Below are 19,835 nucleotides of genomic sequence, written 5' to 3' on the forward strand. Positions count from 1 at the left end.
ACTTAAAACCTTAGGGCCTGTTTTTAAAAAGCATTTACATGCTTAAAATAAGGTTTTACACATGTATATGCACTTTACCCGAATAAGTGGGCTTTTGAAAATTGCTACAATATATGCCACTGAATTGGCCATAGGATATTCATGCGCACGTGCACTTTACTCGAGTAAATGGCTTTTGAAATTTGAGACAATAGTAGTTACATTTTCACGTGCAACTCCTTTTGAAAATTACCCCCTCTATCTCCTCTCAACTGGAAGGTTCTCTGACACAGGCACTGGAATCTCTACTTTGCCCCTCCGATCCGGTCAAAGCCTCAAGCCAGGTCTTGGCTGGGCTGTGGCTTTTGGGCCCTCTACTGCTGATGGGGATAAGGGAATAGCAAGCAGCATCTCCTCCCTCTTTGGCACCCACTTGAGAGCCTCCTGTGGGTTTGGAATGGCAGAAAAGAGGATGCCCAGTGGTCTTATCACTGATCCACTGCTTCCTTGACCCTATTGTCCAAGAGATTATTTCTAATACGTGGTATTCAAAACGTCAAAGGTCGAACATGTCCACTATTGTCTTTAATCCTAAACCTCTTGTCCTTCTTGATAGTGGATTCAGCCATCATAGACTGCTGCAGTAGCTGTTATTTTTTGAATCCTGGAGCTCAGATATGATAATCAGGTCTGCCTCCTTATTAACAAGAGCTACAGAAAGGGGAAAAACCCCACATCCTTAGCTGGGTTTTCTGGAGGATCTTATGGACAGGCACTACCACAATATTCGTGGAGAGATCCACTCACCGGTCCTGGACTCTTGTTCCTTTTGCAACTCAAACAGAATGCCATCTGCCATTCTCTTCACAGTTGCCAATGGAGAGAGGATATTGGTTGGAGGAGCGTTGACCCCTCTGATCAGAGAAGTACTCAGGTTCCCAGTACCACCTCCAGGATTACCCCTTCCAAACCTGATAGGGCATTGATCCAAATCTCACCTGGCTAGCAGGCAATGCCCCAGGGAAGACTTCATTTGCGTTATGGGGCCTAGCCCCAACGCATGCACACTGGGGGAGCTTCCATTGTTAATGTGCTAGGAAGATTCATCAGTGCATCAGTACCTGATGTTCATTCCCATTGGCGTGTCAGCACCTAAAGGGACTGGACGTCATTCTGCATTGACACCGATGTCAATGCCCATGTATCGATGCTTTGCTCCTGCACTCCAGGGTCTCTTTGAACTTACTGTCAAGCTCCTTATTAAAACTGCTGAAGCCAGCATAGGCGGAGAGACCACATCTTCATGGGTACTAGAGATGAGACCTAGTTCCCTGCATGTCGATGCTCATGCCCATTGGTTGGGCTAAGTCTCCAAAAACGTTTCTAAGAGTTCCCACCAGAAACAACATTCTCTCAGGGTCAAAGTCGCACAGGGGATATAGTCCAACATGCTGTGGTCCACCCCCAGGCAAAGCTTCCACCTATCATGCAGTCTGATAGACCTAAACTGGCTACACAGGGAGTAGTATCTAAGCACAGTATCTAAGCCTCTGAGGCATTGAATGAAATTAATAAGGCAAATAAATGACTTTAAGGCTGGACAAAAACCAACTAGAGACACTGTGGAGCACCAAAACCAGAGCACCATATGGCCAACAGAAAAATATATGTACCCCACTCAAGGGTGTGGTCTGTATAACGATGGATTCCCCCTCCGCAAATAGACTTCTGAGGGAAACTGTCCCTGAAATGAATGTCCTAATAGTGCACCCAGCTCTTTTATCTGTGAGCCAACGAAAACATGAAAGTAAAGCACTGTTTTATTATTTCAGGAACCAGGACAGTATGGTAAGAGAGCTGCACTCAAAATGATTAATCATAGCCAGGTGAAAACATTAGTAAACATTACAATACAAGCCATTTCTTAGTAATATTCTGCCATTAAGAGTAATAAAAATATGAATAATTTAGAACCTTGTAGTTACTGATACCAAGGCCTGGTATTCCTTTAAATTATCAGTGAGCTCACTATAACCCTTGAGGTATATCATTACTCTAATCATTGGGCCCAGTAAATTACAAATATAGACTCTCTATGGGCAACTGCTGTGATACTTATTATTCTTTAAGTCACTGGAGTTAGCAGCCAAACAAGATGTCCTCAGATCACTGAGGGCAACAAACAGCAGCAAAGCATACAAAGAATTCATATGGGATGTGTAAAAAGATACCTCTTCCTCCTAGGATACAGTGATAGGACTGAGGATTCAAGGATTAATGTAGAAAACCACACAGAATTTGGGATTAAACTGTAATCCACAGCTAGAGACAGATAAATATCAATAATGTTTTAGGTAGTGGCCTTTCTATGTGGTGATGAATGTCACTGTGGTAAAATCCACAAACTCACAAATACGTTCAAGAGCCCAATACTCAAAAAAACCCAAAAACCCAGCTCCTCAATGGGAGTCTGAGAAGGTACTCATGCACCCAAGGGCCACCAGACAGTGTTCTGCACTCCGCTCCAAGAGGCCTTAATCTCAGTGACACTATCTCAGTGACACTGGCTGCAGCAAACAGCACTCAGATAGCAAGGGCCTGACAGCAGCTCTCGGCGAAAACAGCAACCACAAAGCAGTGACCGCCGTAACTCCTAGTGATTCACGTCTGATCTCACCCCAAGCTGTTTATTTCCTGCAGCCCGGTCTAACTGGGCTGCCCCTTTGTGAAAATCCCTGCACGAAACAGCAGGCCTGTCTGGGCAGCATCACAGCTAGCAAGCTTATCCTGCTATCCTGCTCTTTCTCGCCCAAAAACCTGTCCTCTCAGCTCTCATTGGTCGAATCCTTTCCTATGTTCTATTGGTTCTTAAAGTCATGTGGTCTGAAGCATACCGCAATTCCACGATGCAATAACAGGTTGAGGCAGCCACATTTAGAAAGGCTGCAGAGGTTTCAGAAGCAGCAAATCATTACTGCCCTGGCTGCACAAAGAGCAAGGTTCGAGGGCACTACATAAGAAACTTAAACCAGATGAAAAACTTACCCAGAGGAATAGAGGGTGAAAACCAGTGTGTGGGACTCTGCGAAAACAGCTTTTGTGGCTCCAAGAAACTTTCACTGCAGCAGCCGGGAGAGATATGAATCATGGCCTGCAGCCTCCATGGAAAAGATGAGACTGAAGAGCCCTGCAGGGCCAGGGCTGCACATGCCCAGAGGGAACCTTCTAGAAGCTTTGACTTCAAAGTTCCATGCCATGCGCCATCTCGTAACGTCACCTATATGTAAGAAGTGCTATTCTACTTGTCCTTGGAAATCCTCAATCCAGGTGTCCTTGGAAATCCTCAATCCAGGTGAAATTGCTGGTGCTGCATCTGTGAGGGGGCAATTGTTGGACACTTGTGTCTAGAAGGGGTGAGCCAATTGTTGCTGCCATGTCTGGGTGGTGGGAGGGTTGTAGAGTTTTTAATTGCTGGTGTCTTGTCTGGGAGGAGGACCAATCACTGATTCAATGCATTGGGTATGGGGGGGGGGGAATTGCTGGTTCAGTATCTGAGGAAAACTATCACTGAAGCAAGGTCTACAGGGCAGAGCCGTAGCATGCCTATGGCCACGGCCATAGGCACTGCCACCAAATGGCACCATATAGCGCTGCCATGTGCCAACGAGAGCAGTACCGCCGGCAGGTCCTCAGCAAAAGAAAAAGCAGCGCAGTCCCGTCAAAATCGACAGCGTGGTTGGCACGGTCTTAGTAAGCAGAAAAGCAGTGTGGCCCCACTGGTAATGCTGCTGATTCTGGCCCTGCAGGAAGTAGTCCAATGCTAGAGCTGGCTCGACATTCCCTCAGCCATGAGGGCTGAAGAAGGAGAGAGAGAGCATGTGTGCTTGTGTGTGGGAAAGTGACAGAGAGCATGTATGCAGATGTGTGGGAGAGTGATAGCATGTGTGCGTGTGTGTGGGAGAGTGACAAAGTAAGTATGGTGGAGAGTGAGAGAGAGCATGTGTGCCTGTATGTGGGAGAGTGAGAGAGCATGTGTGCTTGTGTATAGGAGTGAGAGACGTGTGTATGTATGTGGGGGAGTGAGAGAAAGCATATGTGTGTGTGAAAGAGAGCGCATATGTGCGCACAGCTACCCCAGTTACTATCTGCCTGCTAATTCATTACAATTTCAGGGCATCTGTAAATCAAAAGTTCCAAGGTATGGATAACAGTACATTTTTTAAAATCCTTATTTTAATTGTTGATTGCTATTTGATGTGTCTGTTTTGAAATATTTTATTGATGTTTGGAAGATTTGTATATGAGTTTTAAATTATTGAATGTTATTCTATTTATTAATTGTTTTGAATTATTCTTTTTATTGGTATAGTTTTACTAATTTTGTTTTATGAGGAATGGTAATGTTTGTGTGTTTTACATTGTTGCAGTGCATACAGAATTTGGCTTGTTACAGTTTCCAGTTCAGTTTTTGTCTGTACATTGCTATTTATACTATATGGTCTCTTTAATCTGTATTTGAGAGTCTATCTGTGTTTTGCATTTGTGACTGAAGTGAGTTATTCCATTAGTGTGTAGTTTCTATGTAGGGATCTATAGCAGTTTGGATTGTTCTGTTTTCCTAATAGGGGGTTTATTACTATTTTAGGCCTGGTGTAATATTTGTAGTAATAGCTTTCAAAGGTAGGGTTGTTGCTATTTGAGTGCTGGCAGTTAGTGCTTTTTTGATATAGAAATTCTCTTTTCTCATGGCTCTCTGAGGGTCATGCCCATGCCCAAGATGCATTAGAGTAGGCCTAATACTATATAGCTTCCAAGCATCTCTTGCTTTTTTGCAGGGTTTTCTGGTTGGCACCTCAGGAGTGCATGTAAATGTAATAAACATATTGTATGTGATATTTTTACCTCAGAAGACCATGCTTTGAATGCTATTTTTCATGTAAAATCTGTTATTATAAATGCATAATTGTTAATTGTGTGTGAGGAGGGTGTGATGGGGTCTGTAATGTTTTACTAGGGCACCTAATACCCTTGCACTGACCATGGGCATTGCTGTACAAACATTGAACAGAGTCTCCCAGCTCGTGGTGTCATGAGTTGTGTGATGGGTGAGGGCTCAGCTTTTCACTTGGCCATAGATGCCAAATTGCCTGACTACAGCCTGCTACAGGGCATTCAGTGTGGGACTCCATAGTTGTGTTTGGCTCATGTAGGTGATACCTCTGCAGGTCTCTGATTCCTCTCCATTGCTTTTATATCCTCCTCTAACTCCTGGATAAACTGCTTTAGCTCCTTTTCCAATACAACCTGAATGGGAGAGAAAGTGAATGTCTCACATGTAAAATCTTCCTTTTACATAATCAAATAATACAGTAAGAAGCAGTAACATAGTACAAGTTCAGGCTTCTCTTTCTTGCATACAAATGCATTCATTCTGCAGATCCTCATTATCTATCTTCACTTAAAACCTTTCTTGTGTTCCAACACTGCTATCATGTACTTCTTGGTTGTACACGTTCATTGTCTTTTGCACTTGATTATCTGTGATTTCTACCCATGTTGGCTTATGAATTATCTGCATTTCTTGTCTCCTCGTCGGATCCCACGGGCGACCTTGACTAGCATTTGATCATTTGATCATTTGAATATTCCATACTCTTTTTCCTGTTTACGGTACACCCCATGGATATGATTTGATATGATTTGATTGATATACATCCGGTGGGAGGGGGGAGGGGAGAGTTTTTGGTGTTATATATGCTCAATTTGTAATGTTGTTACTACTCCCAAAAATGGCAGTGGAAGGGTTATTTAACCCCTCAGAATTATACGAATAGAATGTTACACGTGATGGTTACTGCTGCTTCTCGTTTAAATGTACATGATTTGGACGTGTGTACTGTTTCTTGCCAATAAAAATTGCTTATATATATATAAAAAAAAACACCTTTCTTGTGAACTCCATTCATCAGACAAGTCACTCTTATCTGTGCCCATCTCCTCCACCACCAATTCCTAACTCCATGCTTTACATCTTGCTGTACCATATGCCTGAATTAGACTCCCAGAGTTGATGCGTCACAGTCTCTCTCTGACCACATTCAAATCCAGTCTAAAAACTCACCTTCTTGAGGCTGATTTTAACTTTTAATTCTGTCTTTTATAATAAACATACTTCCCATTGACCCCTGTATGTTTGTCTTGACTAGATTGTAAGCTCCATGGAGTAGTGACTGTCTCTTATGTATTTGTACAGCACTGCATATGTTTAGTAGCACCTTATAAATGATAATTAGTACTGGTAGTAATAGTAGGGGACTGAGAGTGCCACTGTGGTGTTTGTGCTGGAATGAGCAGATCAGCTTTTCTACCTGAATTCACTTTCTGTGGGCAGTTACGGTGAAGTTCACTGTATTGATGCTCCATGCTTTAAGTTATATGTTTGCGATTTTATGAGCAAAGAAGTTTGCATTAAAAAAATAAAAAAAGAGAAAGTACTTGAAGTACTTAAGACAAATTGAAGTGAATAAAGCCATGGGAACAGAGGTGTACACCCCAGGATACTAAAAGAACTGAAGAATGTGAGAACCGGGCCTCTTGCTGCTCTGAACAACTTGTCCTTGAAGACAGAGAAAGTTCAAAGGAACTAGGGGAGAAGAGATGTAGCCCTACTACACAAGTGGGGTCAGAGAGAAGGCAGGTAACTAAAAGACCCATTCGTCTTACTTCAGTAGTAGGAAAAACTCTGGAAACAATACTACCTAAAACGATAGTGCAGCATCTTGAAACAATAAAAGGTGAATTTTTTAAACCAGAGCATGGGTGTCCATGTGCACACGGTTCCTGGCGCGCACACATGGATGCGCCGATTTTATAACGTGTGAGGTGACGCGTGCATGTTATAAAATCCACTACCCGCGCAGGCGATTTTATATCGGTGCGCGCGTATGTGTGTGGGTGCCGACTCGCACATGCAAGGATGGGGGGATTTTCTAAGACGCGCAGTGATGCAATAGGGCCTTTCCCCAGTTCCCTCCCAGTCCACTCCAATAAAGAAGAGGACTGGGAGGAAACTTGCTAAACCCCCTACCTATCCTGCCTGCCTTTTCCCCTATCCTCCCCAATCACTAAAACCCCACTAACCACTTTTTTTTTTTTCAACTTACCTGCTCTCCAGAGCAGCAATAAGTTGCGCGGGCTGGCCGGCTGCCGGTGCGGGCTTCAGCGGCACTGTCCCAGTCTGCCCACGCCCTGCCCACGCCGGCTCCGCCCTGGCCCGCCCCATTTTTTCAAAGCAGGCTCTTCCGAGTGTCCCGGGAGGTATGCGCATGGCCGTGGTGCTTTGAAAATGTGCATGGCGCACACCAGCCTTTTAAAGTTAGGCCATTAGGTTACAAGACACTAGTTGGCAAGGTTTCACAAAGGGAAGATCGCGTCAGATCGTGCTTGAGCTCTTTAATAAGGTGGCAAAAGTGGTGGATCGGGGGAGGTGCAGAAGACCTTGCTTAGCTGGACCCCAGCAGGGCTTTTGGCATCGTCCCACAGAGAAGACTGGCAAACAAGCTGGACGGCATGTGAGCAGGTCACAGAGCTGTAAATTGGATGGGAAACTGGCTGAGTGGCAGGACGCAGAGTGTGAGGGCAAATGGAGTCCACGCTGGTCAAGGCAAAGTGAGCAGTGGGGACCCTCCAGGGTTTATTACCAGGACTGCATCTTTTCAGTATCTTTATCAGTAACCTTGCAGAGGACATGGGGGACAATAACAAAGCTGACACTCCAGAAGGGATGCAAGAAATGGTCAGGAGATTGGAAAATGAGCTTCGGTGCTAAAACGTGTAAAATCATGCATAGGCAGTGCATCGTGAGATGAAAATATGGGAAGTGCTAGCCCCACAACTATTGAATACCACGGAGCCAGCACTTGAAGAGGAGCTGAAGGATGGGGATGGCCTTCTGCTTCTTCTGCCGCTGGTGAGATGGGGTTCACCGCGGCTGCACAGGCTTCCTGCTTCTTTCATTGCCGGTGGGATGGGGGTCTGTCGACTGTTGCCCGGGCCTCTCCCTGCTCCCGAAGCTGCTCCCCCAGGTGTGTTGCCCTGTGCGATTGCATGGTTTGCACACCCGTGACATTGGGCCTGATCACCTTTCCCCAACTTTCTTGTGCTTGCATATGAATAAGAAAGAGAGGTAAGCCTGTGTGTGTGTGTGAGTGATAGAGAAAGTGAGCCTGTGAGGTTGTGTGTGTTTGCGAGAGAGCGATTGTGCGTATATGTGCATGAGAGTGGAAAAAAAGCATGTGTATGCGTGGGAGACAGGAGAAAGTTTGTGTGCAACAACACCACTTCCCACCTCACTCCCCAAATCCATGACAGTCCTCAGAGCATCTGATAATCAAAGGTTCTCAGGTATGGAGAGTGAGGTGTTTTTTTTTTTTTATCCTTGTTAATTTTAATCATTGGGTATTGTTTGATGGGTCTGATGTTTTTAAATATTTTTATTTTTTTTTTGTATTTGGAACACTTTTTAAAATTGTTATATGAATGTTTTTATTATTAGATGTTATTCTATTTCTCAGCTGTTTTTAAATATTCTTTTTATTAGTTCTTGATTTTGTTTGTTATTTTAGGAAGAATGGTAATATTTCTATTCTTCCATTGTTGTGCTGCATATAGAATCTGACTAGTTGCAGTTTCCAGTTCAGTTTTTGTCTGCACGTTTTTATTTATACTTTATGGTTTCTTTATTCTGCATTTTAGCGAGGATCTGTCTGTGTCTGCATGTGTGCCTGAGGTGAGGTATTTTGCTAGAGTGTAGTTCTGTGTAGGATCTATAGCAGCCTGGCTTGTTTCTGTTTTCCTAACAGGAGGTGTATGATGTGTTAAGGCCTGATGTAATATTTGCAGTGCTGCCTTTTCATAGGTAGGGTTGTTACTGTTTGATTGCTGGCAGTTAGTGCTGTTTTGATATGGGAGGTTTACTATATTGTAATATATAAATCAGTTTACTCATGGCTTTCTGAGTGCCAAAACCCATACCCAACATGGGTTGCAATAGGCCTAATGTCATATGGGTTGCAAGCAGAGTTGCCATCTTTTTCATGGAACAGGACCAGACACTTGGGGGAGGGGGAGCCAGCCTCAGCCTCCTCCACTCCCATCCACCTCCCTTTCAAATCGGGCCTTGATTGTTTCCTAGTCAGATGCTGCCTCTGCCTGTCTTCAGGGCTCCTCATGGTCTGCGACTCCCACAGCTGAGGCGTTGGCGTGCCGCTTCACTTTGACTTCATCTAAGTCCCACGCGTGGTGATGCCCCATCTCTCCAAACAAGAGATAACGGGCTAACGCTTGGAGCCCAGGCTATGTAAGCCTGCAGCTGTGCCAGAAAATAGCAGGCAGGTGATGGGAGCGCTGCCAGGCTGCCACCTCCGACTGGCCCACTGACCTTGCCTGACCGGGTTGCACAGTGTCCGGTTACCCTTATAAACAGGACACCGTACAACAGGCTGCAAAACCGGGCTGTCCGGTCCAAAACTGGGAAGCTGGTCACCCTAGTTGTGTCTTTTTTGCAGGGATTTCTGGTTGGCATAGAGTCGTGCCTGTAAATATACAGGTTGTAAGTGATATTTTAATCTCGGAAAACTGTACTTTGAATGCCCTTTTCCATGTATAAGCTGTTATTATTAATGCCTAATTTTCAGTTGTGCGTGGGCTGGACTGGGGGGAGGGGGGAGGAGATCAGGGGTGGGGCGCAAAGCTGTAAGATTCACTTAGGGCACCTAATTCCCTTTCACTGGCCCTGCTTGTTAGAACCAAAGAGGAAATGAAGAGGGCATGGAACAGCCCTACCAACAGAGGGGGGTGGAGCCCTGCAACAGGCTAGGGACAGATATACTGTAGAAGGTATTGGTAGCAACAAGATTCAAAGATCAAATAAAAGACAGAAATAATTATCTTCAAACGGTTTCATTTCTGTGCCCACCATGGCTGGAATGAATCTCACTCATAAGCCAGAGTTCAGTACGTTATCTCCTTATCTTCAGTGGTCCACTAAACTGCATCTCTTTCCTCTTAGTTTTGTTTTTTTTTTCTTTTCATTAACTTCTGTGGTCTGTGTCCAGCTAGAGTGGATCTATAAACAGAGTCACCATGGCCTCTAGCATGCACAAGGGTTGTTATCTCCACAGGGGAGAGAGGGGGAGCTGATGTGGGTGCTGGTTTACGTGGTGTGCCTGTAGCAGTGTTGCTGGGGGCCTGTTTGTGTTTTGTGCTTTAGTGAATCTGGGATGCTGTCTATGATGTGCATGTATTAGCATGTTGATACATGTGTGTGTGTGTCTTGGATTTACGACTGATGAATATATGTGTAGGATAATGCAGTGAAACGGGGCCTGGTGAGCATGAGGAGAGTGGCCTCAGCAGGTTAGTTCTGTTTGAGCAAGCTGACCCCTCCCCCACCCCCCCTGAGGTAATTGTGCCAGAGCTCTTAACTCCTTAATCTCCTGAAGGCTCAGTTGGTATTTACCTCAATGGGCTGAGAGGAGGAGTCCGTGAAGTCAGCCAGCAGGTTCCTTCTAACCTAAAAAAAGTCAAGAAGATCAGAAATCAGAACAGCACTTAAGATAATTCAAAACAGCGAAATGAATAACCAATTGGCTCCAGATTTTCAGGCCAGGCAATTCCTGTTCTGATTTTATCCCATTACATGTATTGCCTGTTAGTTCTGTTTTTCTGGGGGGGGGAGGGGAGTAATTGCTTGCCTTAACTACTTGTTCTCTGTTGATAGCAATGATGCTGTCAACAGAGCCATGATGAGATCATGTGATTCCATATCAACTTAGTGGACTCTTCCAGAGCTTTCGAGGAACGCGTTAGCTTTGACCCCCTACTCATGCCCTGACACTCCTCAGTTTATTTCAGGGGTTCTCAGCTCAGTCTACGGGACAGACCTAGCCAGTCAGATTATCAGGATATCCACAATGAGCACACATGAGATAATTTGCATGCACTGCCTCCATTCAGTGACAGATTTAGGGTCTTGCCATCCTTAGGGACTATTGGTGCCGTTGCCCCCTAACTCACTTCCCCCTCACAGCCCCACAGTTGACTGCAGCAGCTCCAGGGTAGATTCTGTGGCAAAAATCTGAAAATTCTGAAGCACATTGGCAGAAATGTTTAATTTTTAATTTTCTAACCTTGCTTGCGTCTGTATGCATTTTTTTAAACTGGTCCTGTCACCCACTCTCCATCTCTCAGTAGGGTAGGAGATCTCAGAGATGGGGAGAAGAAGACTGGGGATGAGGAAGATGGGGGAAGAGCAGGTATCTGGAATGAGAGTGGGGGAGAGAGGTTCTGGGTTGGAGGAGGGGAGCTTGGGGAGGGGCTTCCAGGATCTGGAGAGAAAGGAAGGGAAGTTCCAGGATCTGGGGGTTAGAATCTGAGATGAAGGGAAAGAGGAACCGAATTCTCTGGGGGGTGTGGCAGGTCTCTCTACCATGCTTTGGTCCTGCTCCCTTCGCATCACTCTCTAACCTCCCACCCAATCTGACATACACGCACATAAACCTATATCAGGGAGCGGTGTCCGCTGAGGCTACTGCTCAGTGTCCAGGGGCAGTTGCGACTCCTTCCTCCTCGAATATCTCCGGGTGGATTTATTTATTTATTTAGTTAGTTAGTTTTTATATACCGGTGTCGGCACACACCTTCACACCGGTTAACAGTATCTCTTAAAATAATAAAAAACATAAAAAGAATAAAAAAATACAACAAATTTCATAAAACAATCCAATAAGAGCAGCAATCTTAAGAAATAATAATACATAAATAAAATAATTAAAAATACTCAAATCTAAAAAACTAAAATTATAACAAAGAAGTAAGTAAAATATTGCTTCTAATTGGGTACTGCTTGGAAGGATGGGCTGTGGAGGGGGTTTCCTGGCGAGGGATTGATTCAGGAGTTCCTGGGCTGGGCTACTGGGGTCCTGAATGGTGGGGTGGTTATCAAGGTGGGATGCCTCGTCCTGGTGCAGAAAGTTTTGAGGGGGAGGATGCTTGGTGGGTTTTTCTTGAGCAGCATTTCCTGCTGAGTGGGGGGTGGGGGCTAGAGGGCAGCCCTCTAATTTTAGGAGTCTATGTAGAGGGTATAGGACCTCAATTTGTTCTTCTAGGTGAGCGTTTCTCAGCACAACGATTGAGTCCGGACTTTCAGGGAAGATTTTCCACATAGGGTGGTGGCAGCTGGGGTGCCCCTCCTTTCTTTTGGCCTTATGGGCTGGATTTTGGAGATCCTTCATTTGGTAATTTCATTCAGAGTGGATGGCGTTCTGCCCCAGGGTTGTATGCAGCCAACTGAGGGGGGGGGGGGGGGGGGGGGGGGGGTATGGTACAGCGGGATGGCGTTCTGCCCCAGGGTTTTATGCAGCCAACTGAGGGGGGTATGGGTACAGCGGGATTTGTTGGGCCTTCTGCTTCGGCTTCCTGTGTTCCTCCTCAGGGTAATACTTTGTAAGGCTGGTCGGTTGGTCCAGGACCTCTTGCCAGGAAGGGTGGCAAGATGATCCTGTGTCTGCGGCAGTGAATGCAGCTGCCCCTCTTTCCCAGAATATTGGAGTGACTGAGTCAGGGTCGGCGCAGCATGGTGAGTCGTCCATTGTGGGTTTATCTGGGTAGAGGGATGTGTCAGTTCTGTCGGGTCTGTCAGGTGCCGGGGAGTCTCTTGCTGCCGTGGATAAATCTGGGGAGTCGGGTAAGAAACGGGCGAGATCTAAACATAAGAGGAAGAGGGACAGATCTAGTTCATCTGACTCTTCATCGTCGACTTCCTCGTCTGGTTCTTTGTGTGCCTCGTCTCCAGCTGATGCTGCAGCAAAGGATAAGGGTGACGATAGGGGAACCCCTGCATTAGTGACTTTTTCGGAACTGTGGGAGGATGTGCCCAGGTCTCTCAGGAAGATTAGACATTGTAAGTATATTGATATTTTCCAGCTATTAGAAGGCAGGAGCGGGAAGAGGAGGGAGAATAAGAAGAAAGGGAGGGCCGAACGTTTCCAGGGGACTCAAAAAAAAAAAAGGTTTTGCGCAATATTCACAATTGGATACGGTCTTTCCTTTGGCTGGCGAGCGTAGTGGGTCATCATGACCCCTCTCATTATGGGCCTTTTTTAGCTTATGCTAACGTGATTTTGGCCGCCAGCAAAGAGTATAAGAGTTGGTCTTGACTTAATTACGACAAGCAATTTAGGGACCGTATGGAGGAGAATAAGTTCAAGTCCTAGGGTACTCAGGATGTGGATTTGTGGCTGATGCATATGAATAGCAAGATCCCTTCCTCTGCGGCGAGTAATGTTGGTAGTTCAGTTCAGGGGCGGATTGAGGGAAAATAGTGGCCCGGGGGATTTTTCTCCATACTGGCCCATGGGTACCCAATTACATATACAATATAATTTACATATATATGTACACACCCCTATATTTCGGCATGGTCCTCCCGTATCAACACAGTACTATTTGCCAAAACTCAAAGAATAACAACCCCACCTATGAAAAAGAATACCACAAATATTACACCAGAATCTAAAATACCAATACACCTCCTATCAGGAAAACAGAACAGGGTAAGCTACTACAGATCCCTACAGAGAAACCACATGCTAAAAGAATGCTTCCTCTCAGTCTTTGCATGCAGAACACAAACTCTCACCAAATACAGAATAAAACCACATAAAGTATAAATAGAAATGTACAGACAAAATCTAAACTGTAAAATGTATCACGCCAGACTCTATACAGTGCAACAATGGAAAAACAAAAATGTCACCATTCCTCGTGAAACAAATCAATAAAATAAAGATATATAAATCATGAATCATAATTATAAAATCATACTAATAAAATAATTTCAAAACAGCTGATGAATAAAATATCCAATAATTAAAGACTCAAGCAAATTTTGAAACCTTTACCAAACACCAATAAAATATTTCAAACAGCAGACACATCACATACTACTCAATAATTAAAATGGTAGTCAATCAAGAAAAATGAACTTAAAAAGCCACCTTTACTTACCCTCTCCAGCAGTTCCCCTACTCCTTTCCCTTGCAGGCCACACCAGAAGCAGCAGTAGCTGCTGAAGCTGTCCTCACGGTCCTCTTCCTTAGGGACCACAACCAATCTCTTCTCTCTCTCTCTCACTCACACACACACACCAGTCATACCCTCAAGACCAATTTCTGTCTCTCACACACCAATCATCTCCCCAACCAGTCTCTCTCTCTCTCTCGCTCTCTCTCACACACACACACACACACATACCAGTCATCTCCCTGATCAGTCTCACACATATACACATCACCTCTCTGGCCAGTCTCTCTCAATCACACAATGCTCTCGCTCTCTCTTACACAAAGGCTTTCAATCACACACATGCTCTCTCTATTTCACTTACACACAAGCTTTCAATCACACATATGTTCTATCTCACAGCCACATACCAGCCAAAAAATTGCTCCATCTCTCTTGCACACACACATTGACACACAGAAGCACCCTCCCTGTCTCACATACACATTACACTCTCACAGAAGCACCTTGCTTTCAGACTTGCAGCATTTTTTACTTTTACTAAAAGTGAAAGTGATGTTCCCAACCATTAAATAAGAAAACCACATTCCTGTCAGAAGACGAAATGACATCCTTCCTTCAGGTTCTGTCCTCCCAAGGGACAGCCACCCACACCGTACAGCTTCTCTTGTTTTGCGCTTTCAGGCAATAAAGCAAGTGTCTTTCTTCAAACTATCAGTCATATGATTATTCATGTGGGAGATATGGAACCGAAAGACATCCTTAATCAACTTCCCTTTTAAATGGGAAGATTCCAGTCTTAGTCATTTAAAAATATACATTTTCTAAAGGCTTAAAAAAAATGGCAAAACCGTTTCAGATTGGAACTATTCTAGTCTTCATGCTTAAATTATGCTTAAAAAAACAAACAAACCCCACCTGGCATCAGTATCTTAAATTTGTGATTTTGCTGAGATGAACATTTTAAATAGTTTAATTTTTTTTTGCTTTAGTATTTGTCTCTACCCACTTTGCTAAATTTTATTTTCCAGAAGAGGGATGCTTAAAATTCAGTAATTTAATCTTTCATCCAACTTTTCAAAAGTTGCATATGTACTATCACATTTCATTTTTTTTTAAACTGGCAGATTCCTTTCTCACATACACACACACACAAGCACCGTTCCTTTCTCACACACAGAAGTACCCTTCCGATCCAAGGCACCCGCTGAACAGCTGGTCTCCGGCGGTGGTTAGCAGCACCGGTGTTAACTTCTTCGGCCCCCGCTGGCCTCGGTTTTAATTTCTTCGGCCCCCGCCGGAGACCAAGAGGGCCGAAGAAATTAAAATCGAGGCCGGCGGGGGCCAAAGTAGTGAACACCGGTGCTGCTAACCGCCGGAGACCAGATGTTCAGCGGGGGCCTCGATTTTAATTTCTTCGGTCGCTGCCGGAGACCAAGAGGGCCGAAGAAATTAAAACCGAGGCCGGCAGGGGCCGAAGAAATTAAAATCGAGGCTGGTGGGGGCTGAAGGAAAGAAGATAGGCGCTGCCCAGCCAGCCCCTGCTTGAGGCTGGCTGGGAGGCGCCCATCTTCTTTTCTTCGGCCGCCGCCGTCAGCCTCTATTTTAATTTAGTCGGCCCCCTGCCGGCTTGGTCTATGGCTGGGGCTGGCTGGGAGGCTCCCATCTTCATTTCTTCGGCCCCTGCCGGCTTGGTCTACCGCGGGGGCTGGCTGGTCTTCTTTTCTTCGGCCCAGGCTGGCTGGGAGGCGCTGAGGCATGTCTGTTCTAGCTGCAGAGCGAATCACCCAGCCTCTAAATGCCTTAAGCGGGCGGGAGATGGATGCTCAAGTGGGCCCTCTGTGAAGGGTCCTGTTCAAAGAGTCTTTGGAGCAGGCGCCACCCCAGTTCATGTCGATGCATTGTTGCCATGGCATAAGGCTTACCCTAGAGCAGAGGTTGGGCTTCTTTTATATCGTGGGTTTCAGTTTGATTTTCATATTCCCTTTGTCAGGCCAACTCTGTGGGGGACGGTAAGAATTGCCTTTCCGTGCGTAGGATGGCTAAGGTGGTTAGTGATAAATTGTGGGGTGAGATCAAGCTCGGTAGAATTGTAGGTCCTTTTGGAGATCCTCTGTTTCAGGGATGGGTTTGTCACCATTGGCAGTGATCCCTAAGAAGAAATCTGGTAAGTTTAAATTGATACATAATTTGTCTTTCCTTGAGAGGAATTCAGTGAATGATTTTATTCCAAAGGATCTTTGTGCAGTGTGGTGTGCATCATTTGATTCAGCAGTGTGAATGGTGCGGTGCAATGGTCATGGAGCTTTGATGGCCAAGGTGCATATTGATTCGGCTTTTCGGCTTCTGCCGGTTCATCCAGGTAGTTTTTATTTGCTGGGTTTTCATTTCAACAAGTCCTTTTATTTTGACAAATGCATGCCCATGGGATGTTCAGTGGCTTGTTTGTATTTTAAGGCCTTTAGCACTTTCGGCAATAGGTAGTTGAGCAGCGGTCGGGGTTGGCTAATTTCGTCCATTACTTGGATGATTTCTTATTTGTTGGAAAGGCTGCTTTGGAAGAATGTACGAATGCTCTGCGCTGCTTTCATGAGGTTTCCGCTGATTTCGGTATCCCTATTGCAGAGGGAAAAACCAGAGGACCCTTGCACATGGTTGGTTTTTCTTGGGATCGAGTTAGATTCAGTGGACATGATTTCCCGATTGCCTTCTGACAAGGTGGCAAGAATGAGAGGGTTGATTGAGAGGGTACTGCTTTGGGCAAAGTTAACATTGCAGGAGCTGCAGTCGTTGGTGGGAAGTTTAAATTTTGCCCGTCGGGTCATTCCCATGGGGAGGGTATTCCTTAGAAGATTGTCATTTGCGATGGCTGGTGTCATTAAGAGCAATCACCATATTCGCATTTCGTGGGGGTTGTGCGAGGACTTAGGTATTTGGGATACGTTTTTTTTTTTGTAATAAACTGTTTATTCACAGGGTATCCATCAGTAAGAAAGAGACACAGCCAGTACATAGTAAGAAAAATTATACAAAGAAAAAGAACATCAATAATACAGGCAGTTCATCCAGTCCACCAGAACAACCCTGTCTTTTTAAACATTAACAAAACCACCCCCAACCCCCCTCCCCCCCCCCAATGAAGAGAAGCAAGAAGCAAAAAAAACGTTGTACAAAAATAAAGAAAATATAAAACGAAATCAGAGAACATGGGCAGCAAAAATAACCATTATCCCTGTGTCCAAGTACCAGGCCTCACCCAAAACTACCTCGTCAAAAGAACAAAAAGGAATAGCCCCAACCACTTAATGCCAGTGGAAAGGTATGTTCAAAGAGGAACCTGATAATGTGTCAATTGCCACTGCCGATACCATTTCCAAGGCTCAGCAAAACGTGCTAAACAATCATATTTAATTGCAGTTAATTTCTCCATATAGTATACCCAGTGAAGGCGTCTCAAAACACTATCAAACGGGGGGCGGGGGGAAGGGGGGGAACATGGGCACTCCGCCAATCACGGGCTAGGACCCCCCGCAGTGCCATTAGAACAGCCTTCACAAAAGAACATTGAGATTTAGGCAAAGTATCCACAGGGAAATTCAAAAGCGCAATTTGAGGAGATAATGTTACTGGGGTGAGCAACACCTCACTGAGCCAGCTCTCCAGCTGACGCCACAGGGGCCTGAGAGCGGGGCAAGACCACCACATATGAAAGTAGTCGCCAATCTGTCCACAATTTCTCCAGCATTGAGTACTTCTGCCAGAGAACATTTTAGCCAGTTGGACCGGCGTATTTGGGATACGTTTTTGTCTGATTTTAATGGGTCTTTGCTTTGGCAGTCGGACTATTTATCGAGCCATGATTTAGAGTTGTATACTGACAAAGTGGGCCTCCCTCAGTTTTGGGGCTTATTGTCAGGATTCCTGGTGCACAGCTTCATGGCTGGATGACTAGAAGTGAGCCGGAACTACTAGGAACATCACATTTTTTGAATTGTTTCTGATAGTGGTCGCAGTCTTTTTATGGGGTTTGTGCTTCCAGGATAAGGTTGTTTTCTGGTGCAATAACCTAGGTGTAGTTGAAGTCAATATTACAAGATTGGCTAAATGCCTGATGATTTCAGACTTGTTGCTGGAGCTTGGCTTTGTTGTACGACTCTAAATGTGACAGTTTGGGCTCGTCATGTTCCAGGTGTGGCTAATTCTCTTTTTCGTTCCAAGTGGGCGCTGTTTTGCCAGGTTGCTCCAGAAGCGGACCCATGCAGAGTTTCTATACTGCCTTTCCTATGGAAATTTGGTTCCTGGAAGCATGGAAGCTGCTGTGATCATCACCATCTACTTGGATGGGTTAGGTAAATGGCACTAGTAAAGTGGTTTCTTTCCTTGCATCCTTGGGTTGGCAAATGGGACCTGTTCCAGATGATTTCTTGATACAGTTTATTGAGAAGATGAGAGCGGATGGGGGTTCCAAGGCATCAGTATCGAGACTATTAGCGGGGTTCTTATTTTTTATGCGGGCTCATGGATGGGGCTTCCTGATGGGCCGTTTTCTGGTCCGGCGACTGTAGCTTGAGTGGTCCAGAGGTGTTGTGAGCAACCTTGATATCCTGCTTAAGCTATAGGATGTCTTGTCAACTGTTTGCATGTCTCCATATGAATGCTGTTTTTTTTCATTTGGCTTTCTTATCTGCTTATCTCTGCGTTGTGCATATACATACAAATAATAGCACCCGCGTTCCCTTTTACCAGTATCATGCCCCAAACCATTCCCAACAGGCAAACAATACTCATAGTTACTCTTCTGTGTTTAGAACATATTTATTTATTTTATGCTAGTCTAGCTGAGAGAAGAGAGACCCCAGGGTGATCATAGGGATATATAGACATGTTAGAGGTATTCCAGAAGAGGGCTACCAGTATCTGCACTATAAATCTTATGAATAGGACTTAAGGACTTAAACTTGTACACCTAAGAGGAGCTAAAAAATTCTAACTTATCCTTATCAATTAAAAAGCAGAATGAAAATACAAACAAAAAACAAACTTTGAAATGTTTGTATGCTAATCCCAGAAGTTTAAGAAGTAAGATGAGAGAATTAGAATGTATAGCAGTGAATAATGACATGGACTTAATTGGCATCTCAGAGACATGGTGGAAGGAGGATAACCAATGGGACAGTGCTATACCGGGGCACAAATTATATCGTAGTGACAGAGAGGAGCACCCGGGAGGCGGTGTGGCGCTTTATGTCCGGGATGGCATAGAGTCCAACAGGATAAACATCCTGCATGAGACTAAATGCAAAACTGAATCTTTATGGGTAGAAATCCCTTGTGTGTCGGGGAAGTCTATAGTAATAGGAGTATACTACTGTCCACCTGGTGAAGATGATAAGACAGACAGTGAAATGCTAAGAGAAATTAGGAAAATTAACCAAATTGGTAGTGCAGTAATAATGGGAGATTTCAGTTACCCCAATATTGACTGGATAAATGTATCCTCGGAACATGCTAGAGAGATAATGTTCCTGGATGGAATAAATAACAGCTTTATGGAGCAATTGGTTCAGGAACCGACAAGAGAGGGAGCAATTTTAGATCTAATTCTCAGTGGAGCACAGGATTTGGTGAGAGAGGTAATGGTGGTGGGGCCGCTTGGCAATAGTGATCATAATATGATCAAATTTGAATTAATGACTGGAAGGGGGACAGTAAGCAAATCCACGGCTCTCGTGCTAAACTTTCAAAAGGGAAACTTTGAGAAAATGAGAAAAATA

General features: G+C 44.7%; 1 protein-coding gene across 3 annotated transcripts in view; it reads right to left on the bottom strand.

The window, feature by feature from the left end:
* Nucleotides 1–19,835, bottom strand: part of SORBS3 (sorbin and SH3 domain containing 3) — a 113,650-nt gene that overhangs the window by 44,849 nt on the left and 48,966 nt on the right. For all 3 annotated transcript variants that reach the window (XM_029603795.1, XM_029603794.1, XM_029603793.1), the window contains exons 8-9: nucleotides 10,499–10,552; nucleotides 5,197–5,283 (exon numbers count right to left, since the gene is read on the bottom strand). In XM_029603795.1, the coding sequence (XP_029459655.1) occupies nucleotides 5,197–5,283; nucleotides 10,499–10,552 (141 nt within the window). The remainder of the gene's footprint in view (nucleotides 1–5,196; nucleotides 5,284–10,498; nucleotides 10,553–19,835) is intronic.

The sequence above is a fragment of the Rhinatrema bivittatum genome, chromosome 5, assembly GCF_901001135.1.
Source record: "Rhinatrema bivittatum chromosome 5, aRhiBiv1.1, whole genome shotgun sequence".
Lineage (NCBI taxonomy): Eukaryota > Metazoa > Chordata > Amphibia > Gymnophiona > Rhinatrematidae > Rhinatrema > Rhinatrema bivittatum.